An 18,714-nucleotide genomic window follows, 5' to 3' on the forward strand; every position below is an offset into this window, starting at 1 on the left:
ATATTTTGTATAAACTACCAGTCAAAAGTCCGGACACACTTTCTAGTGCTACTAAATAGGCTGATTACCAATTTGATGGTTTACCATGATTACGAAAGGTCAAGGTTTCATTCATCCATCATTTCTGCTTATCCGAGGTTGGGTCACATGCACAGCAGCTTTAGCAGGGAAATGTAGATGTCCCTCTCCCCAGCCACTTCGTGCATCTCTTCTGGGGGAATCCGAAGGTGTGCCCAAGCCAGCCAGGAGACAAAGTCTCTCCAGCATATCCTGACCCGTCCCCAGGGCCTCCTCCCGGTGGGACATGGACCTCACCTCACCTGAGAGGTGTCCTGGAGGCATCCTGATCAGATGCCCGAGCCACCTCATCTGGCTCCTCTCAATGCAGAAGACCAGCGGCTCTTCCCTGAACCCTTCCCGAATAACCAAGCTTCTCACCCTATAACCAAGAGACAGCCTGGACACACTGCGGGGAAAATCATTTTTGCTGCTTGTATCTAGTTCTTTCAGTCAAGAACCACAGCTCGTACCCATAGGTGAGGATAGGAATGTAGATTGCTTTCGCCTTTCAGCTCTGCTCTATCTTTACCACAACAGACGGATAGAGAGTCCACATTACTGCAAACACTGCACCAATCCAACTGTTGATTTCCCCAGAACACGGTCAACTCAGACTCAATGTTTCCCGGCGTGGGCTTTTTGTCTGTTCGATGACACAACCGCAATGTTGACCAATGAACTGTGGCCTAGAGTGTCCTGGTCCCAAGTGCACGTATGGATACCTTTATGTTTGAACATGGTGTTCATTATGAACAATTCCTAACTACCACAGAAGTCCAATAACAGAACAACGCTTTGGCTGTGATCGAAGTGTCTGTTCCGCCCAATCACGCCCTGCCAGGTCTAACTGTGATTACCCACGTGAGCATTGAAGTCCCCCAACAAATCGATGGAGTCACCAGCAAGGACCGGAGATCTCTTCTGCACAAAGGACTCCAAAAATAGTGGGTACTATAAACTGTTGTTTGGTGCATATGCACAAACAATGATGTATTTCCATTGTTACTGTTGTTATTTACGCACGTCATGAACAAAGCTAATGAAATGGATGAAATTTGTTGGCTGTGCTGAAGCTTGTAGATACAGTTAAGCTACAATATACATTGATGTCACAAAGACAAGGTAATAGGGCAGCACGTGAGTTTGACTAAAAAACGTATAATATAGTAAGTATAAAGGATTTATAATGTCTTCTGGACTTCATCAGCATTGACAGTTGGCAGTTTTGGGGAAAAGTGGTCAAAATGTAAGGTAACAGGGAAACAAGTATAACCTCGTTTATGCCACGCTTCCGCTCTGAGTGGGTGATGGTTTTTTTCTCCCCAAAGGAACACAAACCCTATAGTTTGCGCATCTGTATTTCATATAGGCCTATGACAAATGAGGGGGCAGAGTCTGACCAAAATGTAAGTGTGGATCTGGGGGGCAAGGTCTGAATTTTAGATATATCATTTTCTATCTATCTATCTATCTATCTATCTATCTATCTATCTATCTATCTATCTATCTATCTATCTATCTATCTATCTATCTATCTATCTATCTGCTAGCTAGCTAGCTAGTTAGCTACTGTATCTACAGTCTCTGTCTATGGACCAATTTTTTTAGTTCACACTAAAAATGTGCTTGCTGACATAATGTTCCTCCATAGTTTATGACACTTGGTTTGAAGTGCAAGAACTGGATTTTGTTTTAAAAAAAAAAATGTGTATGTCTGTGCATGAGTGCGGATGCGCGCGTGTTTGTGGCGTGTCTGTTTGTGGTTTGTGTGTGTAATCATCACCAGCCCGCCAAAATGTTTTGAGCTCACTCTCTGGCACAAATATCTTGGCGTGTCCATAGAAGAGAAATCCGGAAGGAAGTGATGTAACTAAAGCATAATTTGGTTTGCATATATACAGTAGCTGTTGGGGTTTCCTACAGCATGCTCCAACTACGATCTTGCAGCTCAGAATAGGCGCTGGCTTCTCCTGCTCGCTGTCACATAAACTAAAGCTCGGACAGCTTCTCACTTGGCGTCTCACTGAAAGAAGATTATCCATCAAGCTTTGACTGCTTCTACTCAGGTAATATTTAATATTTATTTTGTATCTTTTCATTCAGTTAAATGTGCTTGCATTTTTCTTTACATAGAATTAACATATTTCTGTATTTTAAATTTGCATGCAAACATCTGCTTTTAGCTTTAGATTTTGCTGACAATAATAAAACAAATGTGTGAGATTGGTTTAGCTCTATAATAATGTGTATTGCACATGTGTATTACAGAATGAAGGTCATCGTACTAACATTTTGCCTTATTGGGGCTGTATTTGCCAAACCTGTAAGTACATATTTTGGGAAAATAAGTACAATGCTTGTTATTAAATAAATGCTTATTATTAAAGAAAAACAATTTCATCAGTCATATACCTGTTTTTTTAAATGTAACTTTTGTGGTGCTATAAATTAAATAGCTCCCGAATAATCACGGACAGTGTAAACACGTTCATTTTATTTCTTCATCTGTCAGATTTCATTGAATGGCGTCGCAGAGTCAAGTGAATCAAGTGAATCAGTGAGTGCATTTTTCTTTTCTTTTTCTCAATTTCATTTAATGTTAGAAATCCAGCATATCATTAGACTAATGGTGTGATTATATTGTCTGCACGCATCTGCAATTTCAAGCAACAAATCTTCAAAGAATGCGCTACAGTAATGATGTTGATGTTGAAGAGTATCATTAAATGTCTCATTCTCTCCGGTTAATTTCTTTCAGTCTCAAACTGGAGGTTCATACATTCCACAATCCTATCAACATTCCACCTACCAACAGCAGGTAATTTACTTGGATTTAATTATGATTTACTGCAATTTGCAGCTATCATTTTATTTTATTTTGGGAGGTCTGAGATCTGGGGTTTAAAAAAAAAACTCTAATTTTTTGTGTGGTTTTTTTTTGGTGTGTGTATGTGGCTTACTCTAATGAACTTTCAATGACAGCACCAGATGCTTGAAGGGTGTCATTAAATGTCTGTGTTAATTTCTTTCAGTCTCAAACCGGCGGTTCCTCTGATCCACAATCCTATCAGCCTTACCCCTCCCAGCACCATCAGCAGGTATTTTAATCGACACATGACGGAATTATGATTTTCTGCTGCTAAAGGTATCGTTTTGATTTTTTTTCCCCCTCATCTTTTGTGGGTTTCAGAGCTCTGAAGAAAATCGCCAACATCGAGTGAGTGTTTTTGTCTACAGATGACAATGATGAACATTACACAAATGAACGGGATGTTAACTAATGTCATTCATTTAAATGTGTTAATTTCTTTCAGTCTCAAAGTGGAAGTTCCTATGATCCACAATTCGAAAAGCATTACCCCTACCAGAACCCCCAGCAGGTAATTTATTCAAAATGTTTTTCTCTATAGATGACAGTATGACAGATGAGCCTCGGACAAATGCAACATAATCATGTTGACGGTAATCATAAAGTGTATCATTAACTGTTTCGCTCTGCTAACTTCTTTCAGTCTCAAACTGGAGGCTCATACGATCAACAGTCTTATCAGCAGTACTTGTACCACTACTACCAGCAGGTAATATACTTAATTCATTATTATTATATTATAGTATCTGCTATTGGTACAATTTTGGGATGTATTTTCTAGTCTTTCTTTTTAATTATGTCAGTGATGATGTAGATGGTTAGAGGTGGGTATTTCCGTCCCTCCGTTGGCCTGAGGTTGACGGATGCCCATATTTTTGGCAGACGGCAACATTTTCAGCAAGTTCTTTATGACACAAAGCCTTGAAAAAATACACGGACTGAGAAGTACTGACCCGGACCTGCTTCGGTCGTTGTTCAGCCCATGTATTTTTTTTAGGTTTCGTGTCATAAAGCACCCGCCAAAAAAGTGGGAACTCGCCGACAATTTGAGCATCCGTCAACGACGGGGTCGAGACACAGACGGAAGTGTCTGTCTCTGTAGATGGTAAAGTGTATCATTAAATGCCTCTATTCATTTCCCTCAGGCTCAAAGTGGAGGTTCCTATGATCCAACATCCTATCAGTATTACATCCAACAGTACCAAAAGGTGATTTACCTTATTATGACTTAATGTACTGAAGGCATAATTTGGAATGTAATATTTTCACTTCTTTTGTGGCTATGAATTAAACCTACTGCCTAAAATGGCTCAAGTAACACAAGGGTTTTTTTTCTGCTTCAGAATTGGGATCCAGCTTCTGCGAGTACTGACAACCAAGTTGTTAGTCAATCACAGCAGCACACAGCAGACCTCAGCGACACTACTAGTGAGGAAGGGGACACAGGCAGCATCACTGGCAACACAGCTGACGCTGCTGACAATGATGAGGGCACCAGTAGCGAAAGTAATGAGGCCAATGACACACGCCACGGCATCAAGGACCAAGGGGCGAGTGATACGACTGACAGCAGTGACAGCACCAGTGATGAATCCAATCAGAGCGTCGATGGCTCAAGGAGTGAAAGCACCGAGAGCAGTAACATGAGTGAGGCCACCGATAGCGGCAGCGACGAGTCCACCGAGACCATCGGAAGTAACAATGATGGACCAATTCAAACTGACAACAAACGTTACACAATCAAGAGCCCATTGGTCGAAAAAGTTATTTATAAAATTGAGAGCAACTATGGGGAACCTGATCAGACCATCAAGAGTAGCGACGGAACCAGCAGTGAAAGCAATGAGACCAGTGAAGCCAGCGACAACGCCAGTAGTGAAAGTAGTGAAACAAGTGACACTCATGACAGTACAAGTCATGAAAGCAAGGAGGCAGACAACAGCAGCGAGAGTGCCAGTGATGAAAGCACCAAGTCCACAAGCAGCCCCAGTAGTGAAATCCACCAGACGTTTAAGGTCAGTGAAGTCAGCTATGCCATCAAGAGCTCAATGGGAAGTGATGTGATTGACAGCAGTGAAAGCAACAGTGAAGAAACCGTTCAGACCAGCGTGACCAGTGGCACCACCAGTACCGAGAGCAATGAAAGTGCGACCAGTGACATCAGTGATCATGACAGTGATAGCAGTGAGTCCAATGAGAGCACCAGTAGTGGCAACAACGTATCGATTCAAACCAGCGACAAAGGTTATACCATCAAGAGCCCATTGCTGAACAAAGTGATTTACAAAAGTGTGAGTATCATTGGGGAATCTGGACAGACCGGCAAGGGAAGTGATGAAACCAGCAGTGAAAGCGGTGAGACCAGTAAAGCTAGCAACAGCACCAGTAGCGAAAGCAGTGAAACAAGTGGCACTCATGACAGCTCAAGTCAAGAAAGCACTGAGGAAGACAACAGCAGCGAGAGCGCCAGTGATGAAAGCACTGAATCCAGCAAGGCCACGAACAGCCCCAGTACTGAAACCCCTCAGACGGTTAAGGTCAGTGAAGCAACCTATGCCTTCAAGAGCTCACTAGTAAGTGATGTGACTGACAGCAGTGAGAGCACCAGTCAAGAAACAGTTCAGCCCAGCGTGACCAGTGACACCACCAGTACTGAGAGCAACGAAAGTGACATCGGTGATAATGGTGAGGCCAGTGACAGCAGCGAGTCCAGCGAGAGCGCCAGCATTGGGTCGACTCAAACCGATGACAAAAGTCATACCATCAAAGCCCCATTGGTTAATAAAGTTATTTACAAAAGTGGAAGAGACGGTGGGAAAGCCGGTCAGGCCGATAAGGGTCGCGATGGCACCAGTAGTGAAAGCAGTGAAACAAGTGACGCTCATGGCAGCACAAGCCATGAAAGCAACGAAGAAGACAAGAGCAGTCAGAGTGCGAGTGAAGATAGTAACGAGACCATTAGCCCCAGCAGTGAAACCCATGAGGCAGTCAAAGTCAGTCAAATAAACTACCACGTCAAGACCTCGCTGGTAAGTGTGATTGAGAGCAGTGAAAGCGCCAGTGAAGAAACCATTCAGACCGGCACTGGCAGTGATATGACAAGTAACGACAGCAGTGAATCCACTGACACCGCCGGTCCGGAGAGCAGCGGAACCACTCAAGGTAGTCACTCCACTAGTCACGAGAGCAGTGAGTCCAGTGACACCACCGAGGATGACGACTCCACGAGCAATGAAAGCAATGGATCCAGTCGCACCGCCAGCCACGAGAGCAGTGAAAGCAACGAGGCCAAAGACAGCAACAGTCATGAAAGCAACGAGGCGCGCCAAAGCAAAGGTGCAGACTGTAAAGACGGGGATGAGAGCTGTGAGAGCGAGGAGTATTTCTTCCAGGATATCGGCGACGATGCTCACTACTCTGTGGACCACCTCATGGTGCCAGATGAGGACGACATGGAGTTACGTCTGCGGAGAAGATGACCTCATCTAAAGCAAGTTTCACACATTAACTTCAAGACTGTTGAAGAAGCTGTCTGGCGGTATTAGGTGGCTCATAAGCTATTTTTTTTCTACACCTGAATGTTGACATTGGTATCATGTTACTGTTTGTTTACTGAAATTATTTTGTACTCCTGTCTTCACCTGGCTGCAGAGTGTATCTATACAGTTTACTGCATTTTGTGTGTTTTATGAAAATAAATCTTTTAATTTGTATTTGCTTGTGTTATCCTTAAACACAAAATGTTTTGTGCTGCTTGTCAGTCACTTTCCTGTAGTATTCCTTTATCGGGCTCTTGTGTTAAGATTTGTCTAATCGTATAATAAACTATATTGTATAATAAAATATTTTGTTCCAGACCCAGCTCGCTCATTAGGCAATATAGGCAGATGCTAACTTAGCATAGCATGGTAACTTAATTGGCACACAGAATAACAAACAAACAAACTTAACTTCTTCGATTTAACAAATACACACAAAAATTGTGGTATGAAATTACTTCACATGTACACATACTCTGGGACAAGGTAATTTATCTTCAGAAATATGTGAAATGCTGCTTAGGTAACCGGTAACTTAAATTACTGCATCACTCTCAATCGCCCCTCGCTCTATCATGATGTTATTCAAGCTTTTCGGGATCCATTAGAATAGTACCCGCAACGTTCACCTACCGAAAAACAAACTAGTCTTTTGTACATAGTAAATGCTGTTAATCGTTATTGTTTACTTGCTGTTTGCGTTGCCGTTAGATTGTGTGTGCAAGGTACTTGACCTATCAGGTTGTACTTGTGTTGCATGTTTATTTTATTTGTGTTTAACGCTGACTGTTGGGTGTGTTTGGTTTAGAGACATCCTGGTCATTTCTATTTAGTTTCTTAATGATTTACCAACTTAGAGAATTATGAATGTTCATTTTGCTGATATTGCCCTGTTTCAGCCAAATAAAGTACTTCGATATTCTGGTGATTTATCCTTGCCATATTAGTAACACTTGGCGACTAGGTTAAGTAATTTAAATCTGATTATCAGTTTGGAAATAACGCATTACTAAAGAAAGAGGCCGTGTTAGAGTAACACGTTGTTTCATTCATGACCAATTTTAATGTGTTAGTTGTTACTGACATGATCACTAGCTGTGTTATATGGAGGTAAATTTGGTGCAAAACTAACTTGTGCAAAAAATTTGTACCTGTAGAAAAAAGTCTAAATTTGTATCTGTAAAAGTCGTGATTTGTATCTGTAAAAAAAATGTGTGCCTGTAAAAAATTTTTTTGTGTCTGTAAAATAAATTTGTACCTGTAAAAAAAAAATGTGTATGTGTAAAACAAATTTGTATCTGTAAAAACAAATTTGTACCTGTAAAAGTCATGATTTGTATCTGTACAAAAAAAAATTTGTACCTGTACAAAAAGTATAAATTTGTATCTGTAAAAGTTGCGATTTGTACCTGTAGAAATGACAACTTGTAGTCAAAGAAGTCGCCACTAGGAGTCACAAGTGGGTTTTCTGCTGCTGTTCAGTGACGTGAGTTTTGCCCCATTTGTCGCGCTACAAATGGAGCAAAACTAATTTGTACTTGTAGAGCGCCGTGATTTGTACTTGTAAAGAAGGGGGCGGGCTCTGGTGTAATGAAGGGTTGTTTTGACCAATCAAGTGAGAAGGATTTGAGCGGATTGGAGCGCAACCTCATTGGTTTAGCGAACGACGGTGGCGGGACTCGCGGAAGGATACAAGCAGGACACATCGTCGCCAACCAACATACATATTAAGAATACTTCAGTCGACTGAAGTATTCTTCCTCAACATACATATTAAGAATACTGAAGTATTCTTCCTCAACATACATATTAAGAAGTATTCTTAATATGTATGTTGGTTGGCGACGATGTGTCCTGCTTGTATCCTTCCGCGAGTCCCGCCACCGTCGTTCGCTAAACCAATGAGGTTGCGCTCCAATCCGCTCTAATCCTTCTCACTTGATTGGTCAAAACAACCCTTCATTACACCAGAGCCCGCCCCCTTCTTTACAAGTACAAATCACGGCGCTCTACAAGTACAAATTAGTTTTGCTCCATTTGTAGCGCGACAAATGGGGCAAAACTCACGTCACTGAACAGCAGCAGAAAACCCACTTGTGACTCCTAGTGGCGACTTCTTTGACTACAAGTTGTCATTTCTACAGGTACAAATCGCAACTTTTACAGATACAAATTTATACTTTTTGTACAGGTACAAAATTTTTTTTGTACAGGTACAAATTTTTTTTTGTACAGATACAAATCATGACTTTTACAGGTACAAATTTGTTTTTACAGATACAAATTTGTTTTACACATACACATTTTTTTTTTACAGGTACAAATTTATTTTACAGACACAAAAAAATTTTTTACAGGCACACATTTTTTTTACAGATACAAATCACGACTTTTACAGATACAAATTTAGACTTTTTTCTACAGGTACAAATTTTTTGCACAAGTTAGTTTTGCACCAAATTTACCTCCATAGTGTTAGTTCATATTTTCTAAAGCAAGTTAGTTTTTTAAACAACACATCAGTGTTCAGATATGTATGGAATAATTGAATAAAGATTTCACAATGATAACATTTTGTAGTATTTGTTTCTACATTATACATGTTAGAAGGTTTTTTTTGTTAAACATGAGCAAAAACTGAGAACAATCTAGGCTATGTATTACTTTTGTTGTTGTTGGTTTTTACATATTACAAGCCAAGCCTGGTCCTTTAAGAACAGTATGGTGGGGCTATAGTGTCGCAGTTCCGCACTTTGGCACAGGGAGGCGGTGTCGGTCCAGAGAGTGAATGGCAGACTCAGCGCACTGTATGTTGGTTAAAAGGGAAGAATAAAGTTTGTGCTAAAACAACGACAAGAGAACATGCCTGTTCTGTCTTTTGTGCCACGGTTAAGAGGTCACTGGACGGGGGAAGAAGAATTAATAGAGATAATACATAGGGTTACAATCTTCATAGTTAAAGCGAAACCCAGTGGTACACTTGGGCTTCTAGAGTCGACCCTCAGAACATGAGCGCCTTCAGTGGCTTTCCTGCGCAATTGCGAATTTCTTTTTATTACAAGACCCATTTCTACTACTACAGCGTGCAATTAGCGAGCAAGTAATGACTACAACCCGAAAAAAAAATACTTTTCCTGGATGCCAAAATCGCTAGAATGGCAAATGGCTCGTTTTCGTTAAATCCCAACTGTAGCTGGCAAACTATAAAATTTTATATAGGGCAATGCGTCGACATGGCCGGTTAGCTCAGTTGGTTAGAGCGTGGTGCTAATAACGCCAAGGTCGCGGGTTCGATCCCCGTACGGGCCAAAGATTTTGTTTATTTTTTTTGCTTTGCTTTTTGTATTTTCCTGATTGTTTTTGGACGTTACATTTGTTTGTTTTTTGTTTTAAATCATTTAGTTTTACAGCATAAATCCAAGATGTAACGCGCTTTTACAGCATTTAAATGTTAAAAACTGAATGTATTTTACTCAGCATCAATTATGTCACCAATAAAAGCACAACGCTAATGTAAGCTCAAAATGCTTTTCTACTTCAACCGTTTTTTTTCTTCTAAAACAGTTTATTCATAATGTAATCCAATATTTTTATGGCAGTTGTTCTTTTGTCAATTTTGAAACAAGTATGAGATGTTGACATATATAGACCGCTGGAAGTAATATTAGATAATAGACAGAGGTCATTCAGATCATCTAAACACATATAAATTAGTGCTGTCAAAGTTAAAGCGTTAACTGATTGATTAATTATTCACAAAAAAATTATTGTATTAATCATGAATTAACGCAGAATAATTGCACTATTAATTTTTACCATAGATTATCCTTTAGCGTGACCGCGGATGATAATTACATGCATTAAAGTAAAGCATTTAGTAAATGTTTGCGTATCACATTTAGAATATTTGTTCATCTCAAAATATTGGGGTCTTTTTTTTTTCATTTTAAATTATGCAAGGAAATTAACTGATTATAAAAGAGGAGGATGAGCGTTTGCAGTGGATCCAAAAATGTTGAAGACGTCCTCATAACATTAAATGTCAAAAGAATTAACACATAATCAGTGCTCTTCAAATTTGACGGGGGGAAAATGTTGATAAAAAAGCCTTTTTTTTATTAAGCAATTAATCGGGATTAATCAAAATTCTAAAATGTGATTAATCTGATTAAAATGTAATCGTTTGACAGCTCTAATATAAATAAAAACTTTAAAAAATTGACATTTACCTCGTATAGAAACTGTACATATTTTCTTTAATGTTTACAAAACAATCAAAACCCATTTAAATGTGAGGAAAAAGAAGCAATGTACTGTCTGTAGATCATGATCCTTGCATCCATGTTATGTCCAGAAAAAGAGGGGCACATCCATCCAATTTCTATACCACTTAGACCTATCTTCACTGGTCACAGATGAGCAGGTGCCTTATTCCAACTGACTTTCGGCAAGAGGCTCGCTACACTCTGGACTGGTCGTCAGCCAATCGCAGATGTCTCAAAACGAAGCTATGAACAAGTGAGATACTATGATGCATTTGAGGTCATAATGTCAGCTGGGAAATGGGACTTGAGATGTTGTTTCAGAGCTGGTATAGTGGGAAGTTCTTTGCGACACACGTGGCAACGTAGAGGCAGCTTCAACAACTCACTGGTGCCTCCTTTGACGGTTACCTTTCCATCCGTTTCAAGCATATGGATGACATCTGCAGAGAAATCACAACAAAAGAGCACAAAGTAATCAATTTCGCCAATGTAATGTGTAAGTTTTATTTTAAAAACAATATAAAAATCAACAACACTGCACTTTGTACCTTAAGACCCAACAAAAACTTGATCAATTATTAACATGATCATTAGTTGCAGCCCTGCTAATAACAATATATTATCTCACCTTGAGACTCAATGAAATAGTCTGTTGTGAACGAGTTCCAGTGCTTTTTGTTCTTCAAGCTAGGAGAATCGAAGTCTTGGCTGATCACGTGGAGGTGCACATGACTGCAAGAGAGAAAATACAAAAACTGACACAATATGTACGTGTGTTGGAATGCTCAGTCGGGTTCTGCCGCATCGCTCAGTGTGTAGCAGCAGCTCTTACTCAAGAAACATCATCACTAAAAGCTCTGGTTACCTCATACTTGGGATGGCATGGTAGCCACTGCGGAAGTCCAAGGAATTTGCATGTGGGCACTGTCGAACCATCTGGTCAGCCACTTCCTGCATGTGCTTGACCAGGCTGCAGTGCTCATCACGAAGGGCCTTCAGGCTAGGAATGGATACCCATGGGAGGACCAGCCAATGGTAACGTGCTTTGGGGTATTTATCCTTGATTACAACTACTTTATCATCCTTATACACCTACAAGAAGAATTCAGAGATGTATAGTAACCCTACGACCATAATTTGACTTATTACCAAAGTGATGTTGTTTTTTTCCAGAACCTGCATCTTTGGGTCTTGCATTGATGCCTTCAGCCCTTGGCTCCAATGTCCAACACTTTCCTGCAACAGATTACATTTCACTTTCGGTTTTTATAAATAAAAGCCACACCTCAAATAGATGGCTTTTTCCCCTCCTCTCCAGAAAAGAAGAAAATGTCTTGACGGATCATTATGATGTCATCAATATTTGTCCTGATGGGAGGGATGGTTGCATCGCGCATTATAGAATTGACTCACAGTTATTTTGTAAATCATTAAAAGGTAAATCAGAGGAAAAGTTAATATATCAGCACAGCCTTTTCAGTTGTAAATTTCTTACATTAATCTTCCTTGACTCTTCTTCTCTGACAGAACTGGGCAGTTGCTCTTGTTTTTTGGCTGCTTTTACACAGGGAGCCTCTGGATGGCTTTCTTTATCCTTTGAAGACACAACGAGTGGTCTCTTACAACTACCAGAATCTTCTTTGAATTGTATTGTGTATGGGTACAACTCATTGACAATGTGGAGTAGCTGGCCAGGCTTCATTTTGACCTCCTTCCCTTGACCCACCACCTCAAAATCAATGGAGGTGGGGTTTGCGCCCAGCTATAGAATAAAAATGGGAACGAAATTCAGTAAAAAGTTGTGACTATTCATTTATGCAATATGCATACATTTTTACATGTTCTCTTACCTGTTTAACTTTGATAAAACCTTTGCTGCAGTCCGCTTTCAACTCAACTGGTTGGGAAGGGATCATTTGGGTAAAGTTTGGAGTGAATAAATGTAGTACATTACATTTTAAATTAACCTGCGAAAATCTTGAAAAAGTCTACAGCTACTACATTATAATGTTCAGAATCATACAGATCAGGCCACATATTTTTCATTTAAGCAAATCAGAATGTTAATGAATAAAAAACAACAACTTTCAGATTAAATAATTTGGAAATTGAAATCATATGAAGTCTAACTTTATCCCATACGTCAGTAGCTGGCGTGGGCGTAAATGAATCGCAAGTACTGTACAGTATTTACCTTGTTCCCTGGAGCATTTTTTGTCTTTAATAGTGGTTTCTGGCCCACGACCCAAGACAACTGGCTGAAGGTGAGGCAGCAGAATGGGTTTGTGCGTGTCTTCCTGACTAACAAGCCTACAAATCGGCATTTTAACATTTTATTTTGACAACAAAAAACAAACAATAAAGTAGTCAAGTTAGCAAACCAGGCGTCGCTTGCTTTGACTCCTGGCGGCGCTTGTTGATGACGTACTTTCAGTGCCGCTTACCCCATGGCAGAGAAAATTCTGGAATTTGAAGTCTTCGCTTGACTTTTTGACGGCGTCAACGTGTTGCTTCCCATAAGGTTGGAATACATTGACACAAGCGTGCGAATGAATGTTAGCGAATCAATTCTGTTAATGAGTAAATGTTAGTAATATTGCCATCGTATCTTTAAGCTAGCATGTTAGCGTTAACTATACATTGATCCGGCTACGAAGCTAACGGAACCAAGGCCGGAGTAGAAACGAAACCTTGTGAACAGTTTGTTAATGCTACGTTGGTCGTTAGTTGTTCTATTTTTTATACCCACTTAAAAATATGAATTAACCAGAAATTTGTATTTTAAGCAGATGTTTGAGTTTATTTGTGTCTTTGTATTTGTTCCAAATAAATATTTTACACGTAACAATGTTTTAAGAACGCTTATTTGTTGTTGAGCGTTTTCCAGCATACCTGTTGTCGTTTTCGTTTTGTTGTAAAAGGATAATTAAAACGATCTGTGACAACTGGCAACTACATGGGCCAACAAAATCATTTAAAATAGTTTTGTTAAACTGAACGTGTTAGTTGTGTACAAATATTTCTGATTCGGCCACTCCCTTGAATATGGTCTTTCTACAAGATGAACAAGATTATGTGACTTGTCTTTCCATTCCCCCAAAGACAATGTCTGTATTAATTCATTTATTTTTCAAACTGCTTTTCCCTCACTAACTTGATGCATTATTAAAAATAAAAGAAAAATCTGGTGTTGTAGACTATGTCCTAAAAAAGTGGTGGGCAAACTCGGTCCTCGAGGGCCGAAGTCCTGCAGGTTTTGGAGGTTTCCCTCTTCCAACACAAGCTGATTCCAATCAACAGGATCATTCTCAGGCTTGTGCAGAGCTTGCTGATGAGCTGATCATATACCAGCTGTGTTGGAGAAGGGAAACATCCAAAACATGCAGGACTGCAGCCCCCAAAGACCACGTTTGCCCACCGCTGTCCTAAAACATAAGAAGAGTATCTAAATAGTAAATGTAATTTCATGATCTCTTTCTCTCCAAGGTTATCATCTCAAGGCAAACATGGTGAAGGAAACGGGTTTCTATGACACCTTGGGTGTCAAACCCAATGCAACCCCTGATGAACTAAAAAGGGCTTATCGCAAACTTGCTTTGAAGTATCATCCTGATAAGAATCCCACAGAAGGAGAGAGGGTAATAAAAAGTGGACAAATTGTGATTTTTTTGTACTTTGTCTGACACGTGACAAGAGATTGATACCATCAGACTTGTAGTCCCCATCTAATAAGTACTTTTGATTCTTCGTAGTTCAAGCAAATCTCCCAAGCATACGAGGTGCTGTCAGATGCTAAGAAAAGAGAGATTTACGACCGTGGAGGAGAAAAAGCCATAAAAGAAGGAGGACCCGGTGGTGGCGGTGGAGGAGGAAGCTTTGCATCACCGATGGATATCTTTGATTTGTTTTTCGGCGGTGGGAGGCGGATGCACAGAGAGAGAAAAGGTATAGATATGCAGGATATTGCTTGATTTTCTGACTCTTGGCTGTATTAGTATTTATTTTATTGAAAGTAGTGGTGGGGAAAAAATGAACCTCCTTGAACCACTTGTGATTTTTTTTTTTACTTTTCTAGAGAATGTTTTTGGTATAAAGATAAAGGCTAATGCATTGGACATTGATTACATTTCCACTGCATCTTTAAACCAAGAGCACCATCTAGAGAAGTAAAAAATATATATATCACAAGTGCTTCATGTAAAGTCATTTTCCCATCACTAAATGTAATGTACTACTACTCAAAATAGTATTAAATATAATAAATCGCTATTTTTTTTCTCCTTCTATTGCAGGAAAGAACATAGTGCACCAGATTTCAGTAACACTGGAAGATCTTTATAATGGAGCCACAAGGAAACTCTCTGTCCAGAAGAACACTATTTGTGAGCGATGTGAAGGTATGTTCAAATCAGCTATGGTAAATGAAGTGCATTTTGGGCGCTTTATCTCCACAATGTGGTGCCCAAAGTGCTTTAAAGAGGCTCACGTTTACTCATTCACATTCCATGTTGCATCTGCTGCAATACAACGGCGATGCCAGGCCCACTGGGAGCAAATTTGAGTTGATACTTATTACTAATAATTGCAAATAATTAGCTATGAATACATTAAAGATTTGAATCTGCTTATTTTGCTGCATGAAAATATTGTATTTCTATCACTAGATAATAAAAATGTCATTCTTTTAGGTACATTGCAATTATCGCAACAATATCAACATCCCAATATTCAACACCCGTATCACATATCAACAATTTTCCAATATTGTGCCAGCCCCATCACATACCAGTGGCGTCTCTGAGCTTCTTCATTGTTGATCTAATTATTTCAGTAGACATAACTGCTCTTTTCTAACTGGTTACTTGGACAGCTACACTATGTAAGAAAAGCTCCTTTATCCAACAAAGCCTTGTGACATCATTTGTTATTAATCAAGCTGATCATTTTATATAAAGTTTCAGTTTTTATTTTGTTTATTTTTTTGAGTGTAATGACAAAGGGTGATCGAAAGACTAAGACGACTAATTTTAACAATATGTTCATTCACAGATTATGCTACAGGGAATATATATATATATATATATATATATATATATATATATATATATATATATATATATATATATATATATATGACATTTGCTGATTTTGTTAATTTTTTTTAATTTATTATTTTTTATTTTTGGATGGTCAATTTAACTATTGATGACAAAAGGCCAGAATATTTGAATAAGATTGACTTTTTTGTGTGTGGACAAGGCCTTTGTTATTGTAAGCAACTGCCATACCACAGAAAGTGAACTTTGACAGCTTATGAACTATTCTATCGGCAGGTCGTGGCAGTCGTAAAGGGGCAGCCCAGATGTGCATGTCGTGCCACGGTACGGGCATGCAGGTGCGTGTACACCAACTGGTGCCGGGCATGGTCCAGCAGGTGTCCACAGTTTGTCATGGCTGTCAGGGCCAAGGACAGCGAATCAGTCAGAAGGACCGCTGCAAAGCGTGCGCCGGTCGGAAGATCCTGCGACAGAAAAAGATTCTTGAGGTCCACGTCGATAAAGGTGAGAACAAAGGAAGAACCAAGCAGAACGCTCGGGGAAGAATATGAATACAAATCTAAATGTTGCATTGCACAGGAATGAGAGATGGGCAGAAGATAATGTTCCATGGAGAGGGAGACCAGGAGCCAGGTCTTGAACCAGGTGACATCATCATTGTCTTGGACCTGCAAGAACATCCACGTTTCACCAAGTAACATTTTTACTTTGAAACGTTATTTACTGTGTATGTAGGAGCCAGTTTTACTGTAATTCTAATTTTGGAATGCACTTTTAGAAAAGGAGAAGATTTGACCATGTCGATGGAGTTACAACTGGTAGAAGCTTTGTGCGGTTTCCAGAAGCCGGTCCAGACCCTTGACAACCGAACTCTCCTCGTCACCTCCCATCCAGGTCACCACCACTCTCTGAACTAAACTGCTTCTTGTCTTTTGAAAGGTCTCGACAAAATCAGTTCATACATATAAGACTGTCTCTTCCCACAGGCGAACTGATCAAACCTGGCGACAAAAAATGCATCTGCAATGAAGGGATGCCGATGCATCGCCGGCCGTTTGAGAAAGGAAAACTCATTATTCACTTTTCTGTAAGACGGGCCACGTTTACTCATACATGCAACCAATGACACACACCTCAAGTGGACTCACATCTGCTTTCTTCTAGGTGGTGTTTCCAAAAGCCAACTTCCTCCCAAAGAACAAACTGAAGGAGCTGGAGCGCTACCTTCCGGTGAAAGTAGACGCGGAGCAGCCGGAGAGCATGGACGATGACCTCTACATCTACGCCGACCTTGAGGACTGTGACCTGGAGAACAGGAAACGACACCGGCATCATCAGCACTACCACATGGATGAAGATGACTACGCCAGCACCGGAGGTGTTCAATGCCAGACGTCTTAAACAACCACCTTGCATTCCAAAACCTCCATCTCTTAAAATTAAGCGCCTTTTTTTTGTGTTAAATCTCATGCACCTTTTAGTTTTTTTCTGTAATTTTTTTTCAATTGTCAAGCTGAACCACAAAACTGTGTTCATTGTTATTTTTGGATGGAGGTCTGAAGGACTTTGTTGTTGTTGTTGTTTTTTGCTGCTGCTGTATTGACAATGACAAAAGGTGAAGGCGAAACAAGACTTGTGTGTCCGATAACACTTTTTAATGCCGAGGCAATCGACTACGATGCCAATATCATAATATAGAATAATCTTTTATAGTGTTACTGAATCACGCTGTTGTAAACATCTTGTCAATAATCTGTTCAATGTGTGTGTCGGCGTGCGTGTTAAAATGGAGTGCGCATGCTCACTTGATTTTATTACATTCATGCTATTTGACCCTTTTAAAAGGGCGGTTTTCTAAACATTTTTTTAATCTTGGAAATGTGACTGACAACGCCAAGCAATTAGATGTTGCTTGAAACTAATTTATCAGTTGGAGTTTCAATATTTAACTTTGGTTCAACATTAACATACCGCAACTGCAGTCTTTGTTTTGCTTTTGTAATTATCATGCAAAAGGGGTTGATTTTTACAGTAAGTAGATTTTTATTTTTTAATTCTTGGCAGGGCTAGACTGTGCTGTTCCAGTGGGGTTCAAGGTTTCAATGCCAACTTTTTAGAACCTCCGTTTGTTTATTTTTTACTCAAATCTTTACTCCAATACACCCCTGAGGAATTCGCATGATACTGACTTTGGGGTATGACATTTGGAAGTGATGCGTTTTAATCAAAGATTTTTAAGGCCTGCAGTAAACCATTTTGTCTCGTGTCATGCAACTGGTTGTTGACTGTATATTCCACGTTGGTAGGTGGAGCTGCTGATGTGCACCTTACCTCATTAATAAATGCTTGTCTTAAGGAATCAAATAGTTTTATTGGCCTTTTTGTATATAAATATTATGGCTGATGCAAAATACACTAACAATCTTTTTCATTTGTGCACCTTTTACAGGCTCAATCCATTTGAAATTGGGTTTAAGGCTGAGGACATTGCAGAAATTAATCCTCGATATGGCACTAAACTTCTAAATAGGAATAAAAGCATGTGATGTAATAACGCTTGACCTGTTGCAGGACATATTGAAGATTTACAATTTACAATATGTGTGCACACAGATTGGCCTTTTGGAAGAAGTCTTAAAAGCAACTTGGGTAGTTGATGCAGCCACACCTAACACAATTCAGACCATCCTGGACCCCTGGTGAGGGCATCTCAAAAGCGGCGTCATCTAGGTTTATAGTATGCATTGACAAAAGATTAGTAGTACTGTAGTCTACGTTTCAAGATGAACCATCAGTTTACGTACATAAATATACCCGCGGTACAAGTTGAACAGGCATATCCAAATCCTCCCCCTCCCCCACCCTCTTTTTTTAGGTGGGGAATGTTAATTTTTCATCGGTCAGATGCCTGTATGTTTTCACTT

The 18,714-nt window shown here is 39.7% G+C and overlaps 3 protein-coding genes and 1 non-coding gene across 5 annotated transcripts; 3 read left to right on the top strand and 1 right to left on the bottom strand.

Annotated features, from left to right (window-relative positions):
• The first annotated feature begins 927 nt into the window (after positions 1 to 927).
• LOC147169859 (uncharacterized) lies at positions 928 to 7,609 on the top strand. Of its 2 annotated transcripts, none has more exons than XM_086082956.1 (11): positions 928 to 1,004; positions 1,962 to 2,126; positions 2,329 to 2,383; positions 2,573 to 2,617; positions 2,819 to 2,878; positions 3,093 to 3,158; positions 3,251 to 3,277; positions 3,375 to 3,440; positions 3,573 to 3,638; positions 4,075 to 4,137; positions 4,273 to 7,609. In XM_086082956.1, the coding sequence occupies exons 3-11, from the start codon at positions 2,330 to 2,332 to the stop codon at positions 6,406 to 6,408; spliced, it is 2,583 nt and encodes an 860-aa protein (XP_085939082.1). In that variant the 5' UTR covers positions 928 to 1,004; positions 1,962 to 2,126; position 2,329; the 3' UTR covers positions 6,409 to 7,609. The 2 variants fall into 2 exon arrangements, with proteins under 2 accessions (XP_085939082.1, XP_085939083.1); XM_086082957.1 differs by having other exon boundaries at positions 952 to 1,004; positions 1,965 to 2,126.
• Positions 7,610 to 9,703: 2,094 nt separating this feature from the next.
• Positions 9,704 to 9,777, top strand: trnai-aau (transfer RNA isoleucine (anticodon AAU)). The gene has a single exon. It is a non-coding gene; the product is annotated as a tRNA-Ile (tRNA).
• Positions 9,778 to 10,705: 928 nt separating this feature from the next.
• aptx (aprataxin) lies at positions 10,706 to 15,505 on the bottom strand. The gene is made up of 7 exons (XM_086082907.1): positions 12,928 to 15,505; positions 12,584 to 12,630; positions 12,229 to 12,495; positions 11,910 to 11,969; positions 11,599 to 11,825; positions 11,362 to 11,465; positions 10,706 to 11,173 (listed from the first exon to the last, which is right to left on the bottom strand). The coding sequence occupies exons 1-7, from the start codon at positions 13,055 to 13,057 to the stop codon at positions 10,995 to 10,997; spliced, it is 1,014 nt and encodes a 337-aa protein (XP_085939033.1). The 5' UTR covers positions 13,058 to 15,505; the 3' UTR covers positions 10,706 to 10,994.
• Positions 13,121 to 18,154, top strand: dnaja1 (DnaJ heat shock protein family (Hsp40) member A1). Its single transcript, XM_086082906.1, has 9 exons — positions 13,121 to 13,254; positions 14,220 to 14,371; positions 14,486 to 14,678; positions 15,026 to 15,130; positions 16,067 to 16,294; positions 16,370 to 16,484; positions 16,569 to 16,684; positions 16,777 to 16,877; positions 16,955 to 18,154. The coding sequence occupies exons 2-9, from the start codon at positions 14,240 to 14,242 to the stop codon at positions 17,189 to 17,191; spliced, it is 1,227 nt and encodes a 408-aa protein (XP_085939032.1). The 5' UTR covers positions 13,121 to 13,254; positions 14,220 to 14,239; the 3' UTR covers positions 17,192 to 18,154.
• The last annotated feature ends 560 nt before the right edge of the window (positions 18,155 to 18,714 follow it).

Source organism: Leptonotus elevatus, chromosome 8, assembly GCF_054856555.1.
Source record: "Leptonotus elevatus isolate MCC_2025b chromosome 8, RoL_Lele_1.0, whole genome shotgun sequence".
NCBI lineage: Eukaryota > Metazoa > Chordata > Actinopteri > Syngnathiformes > Syngnathidae > Leptonotus > Leptonotus elevatus.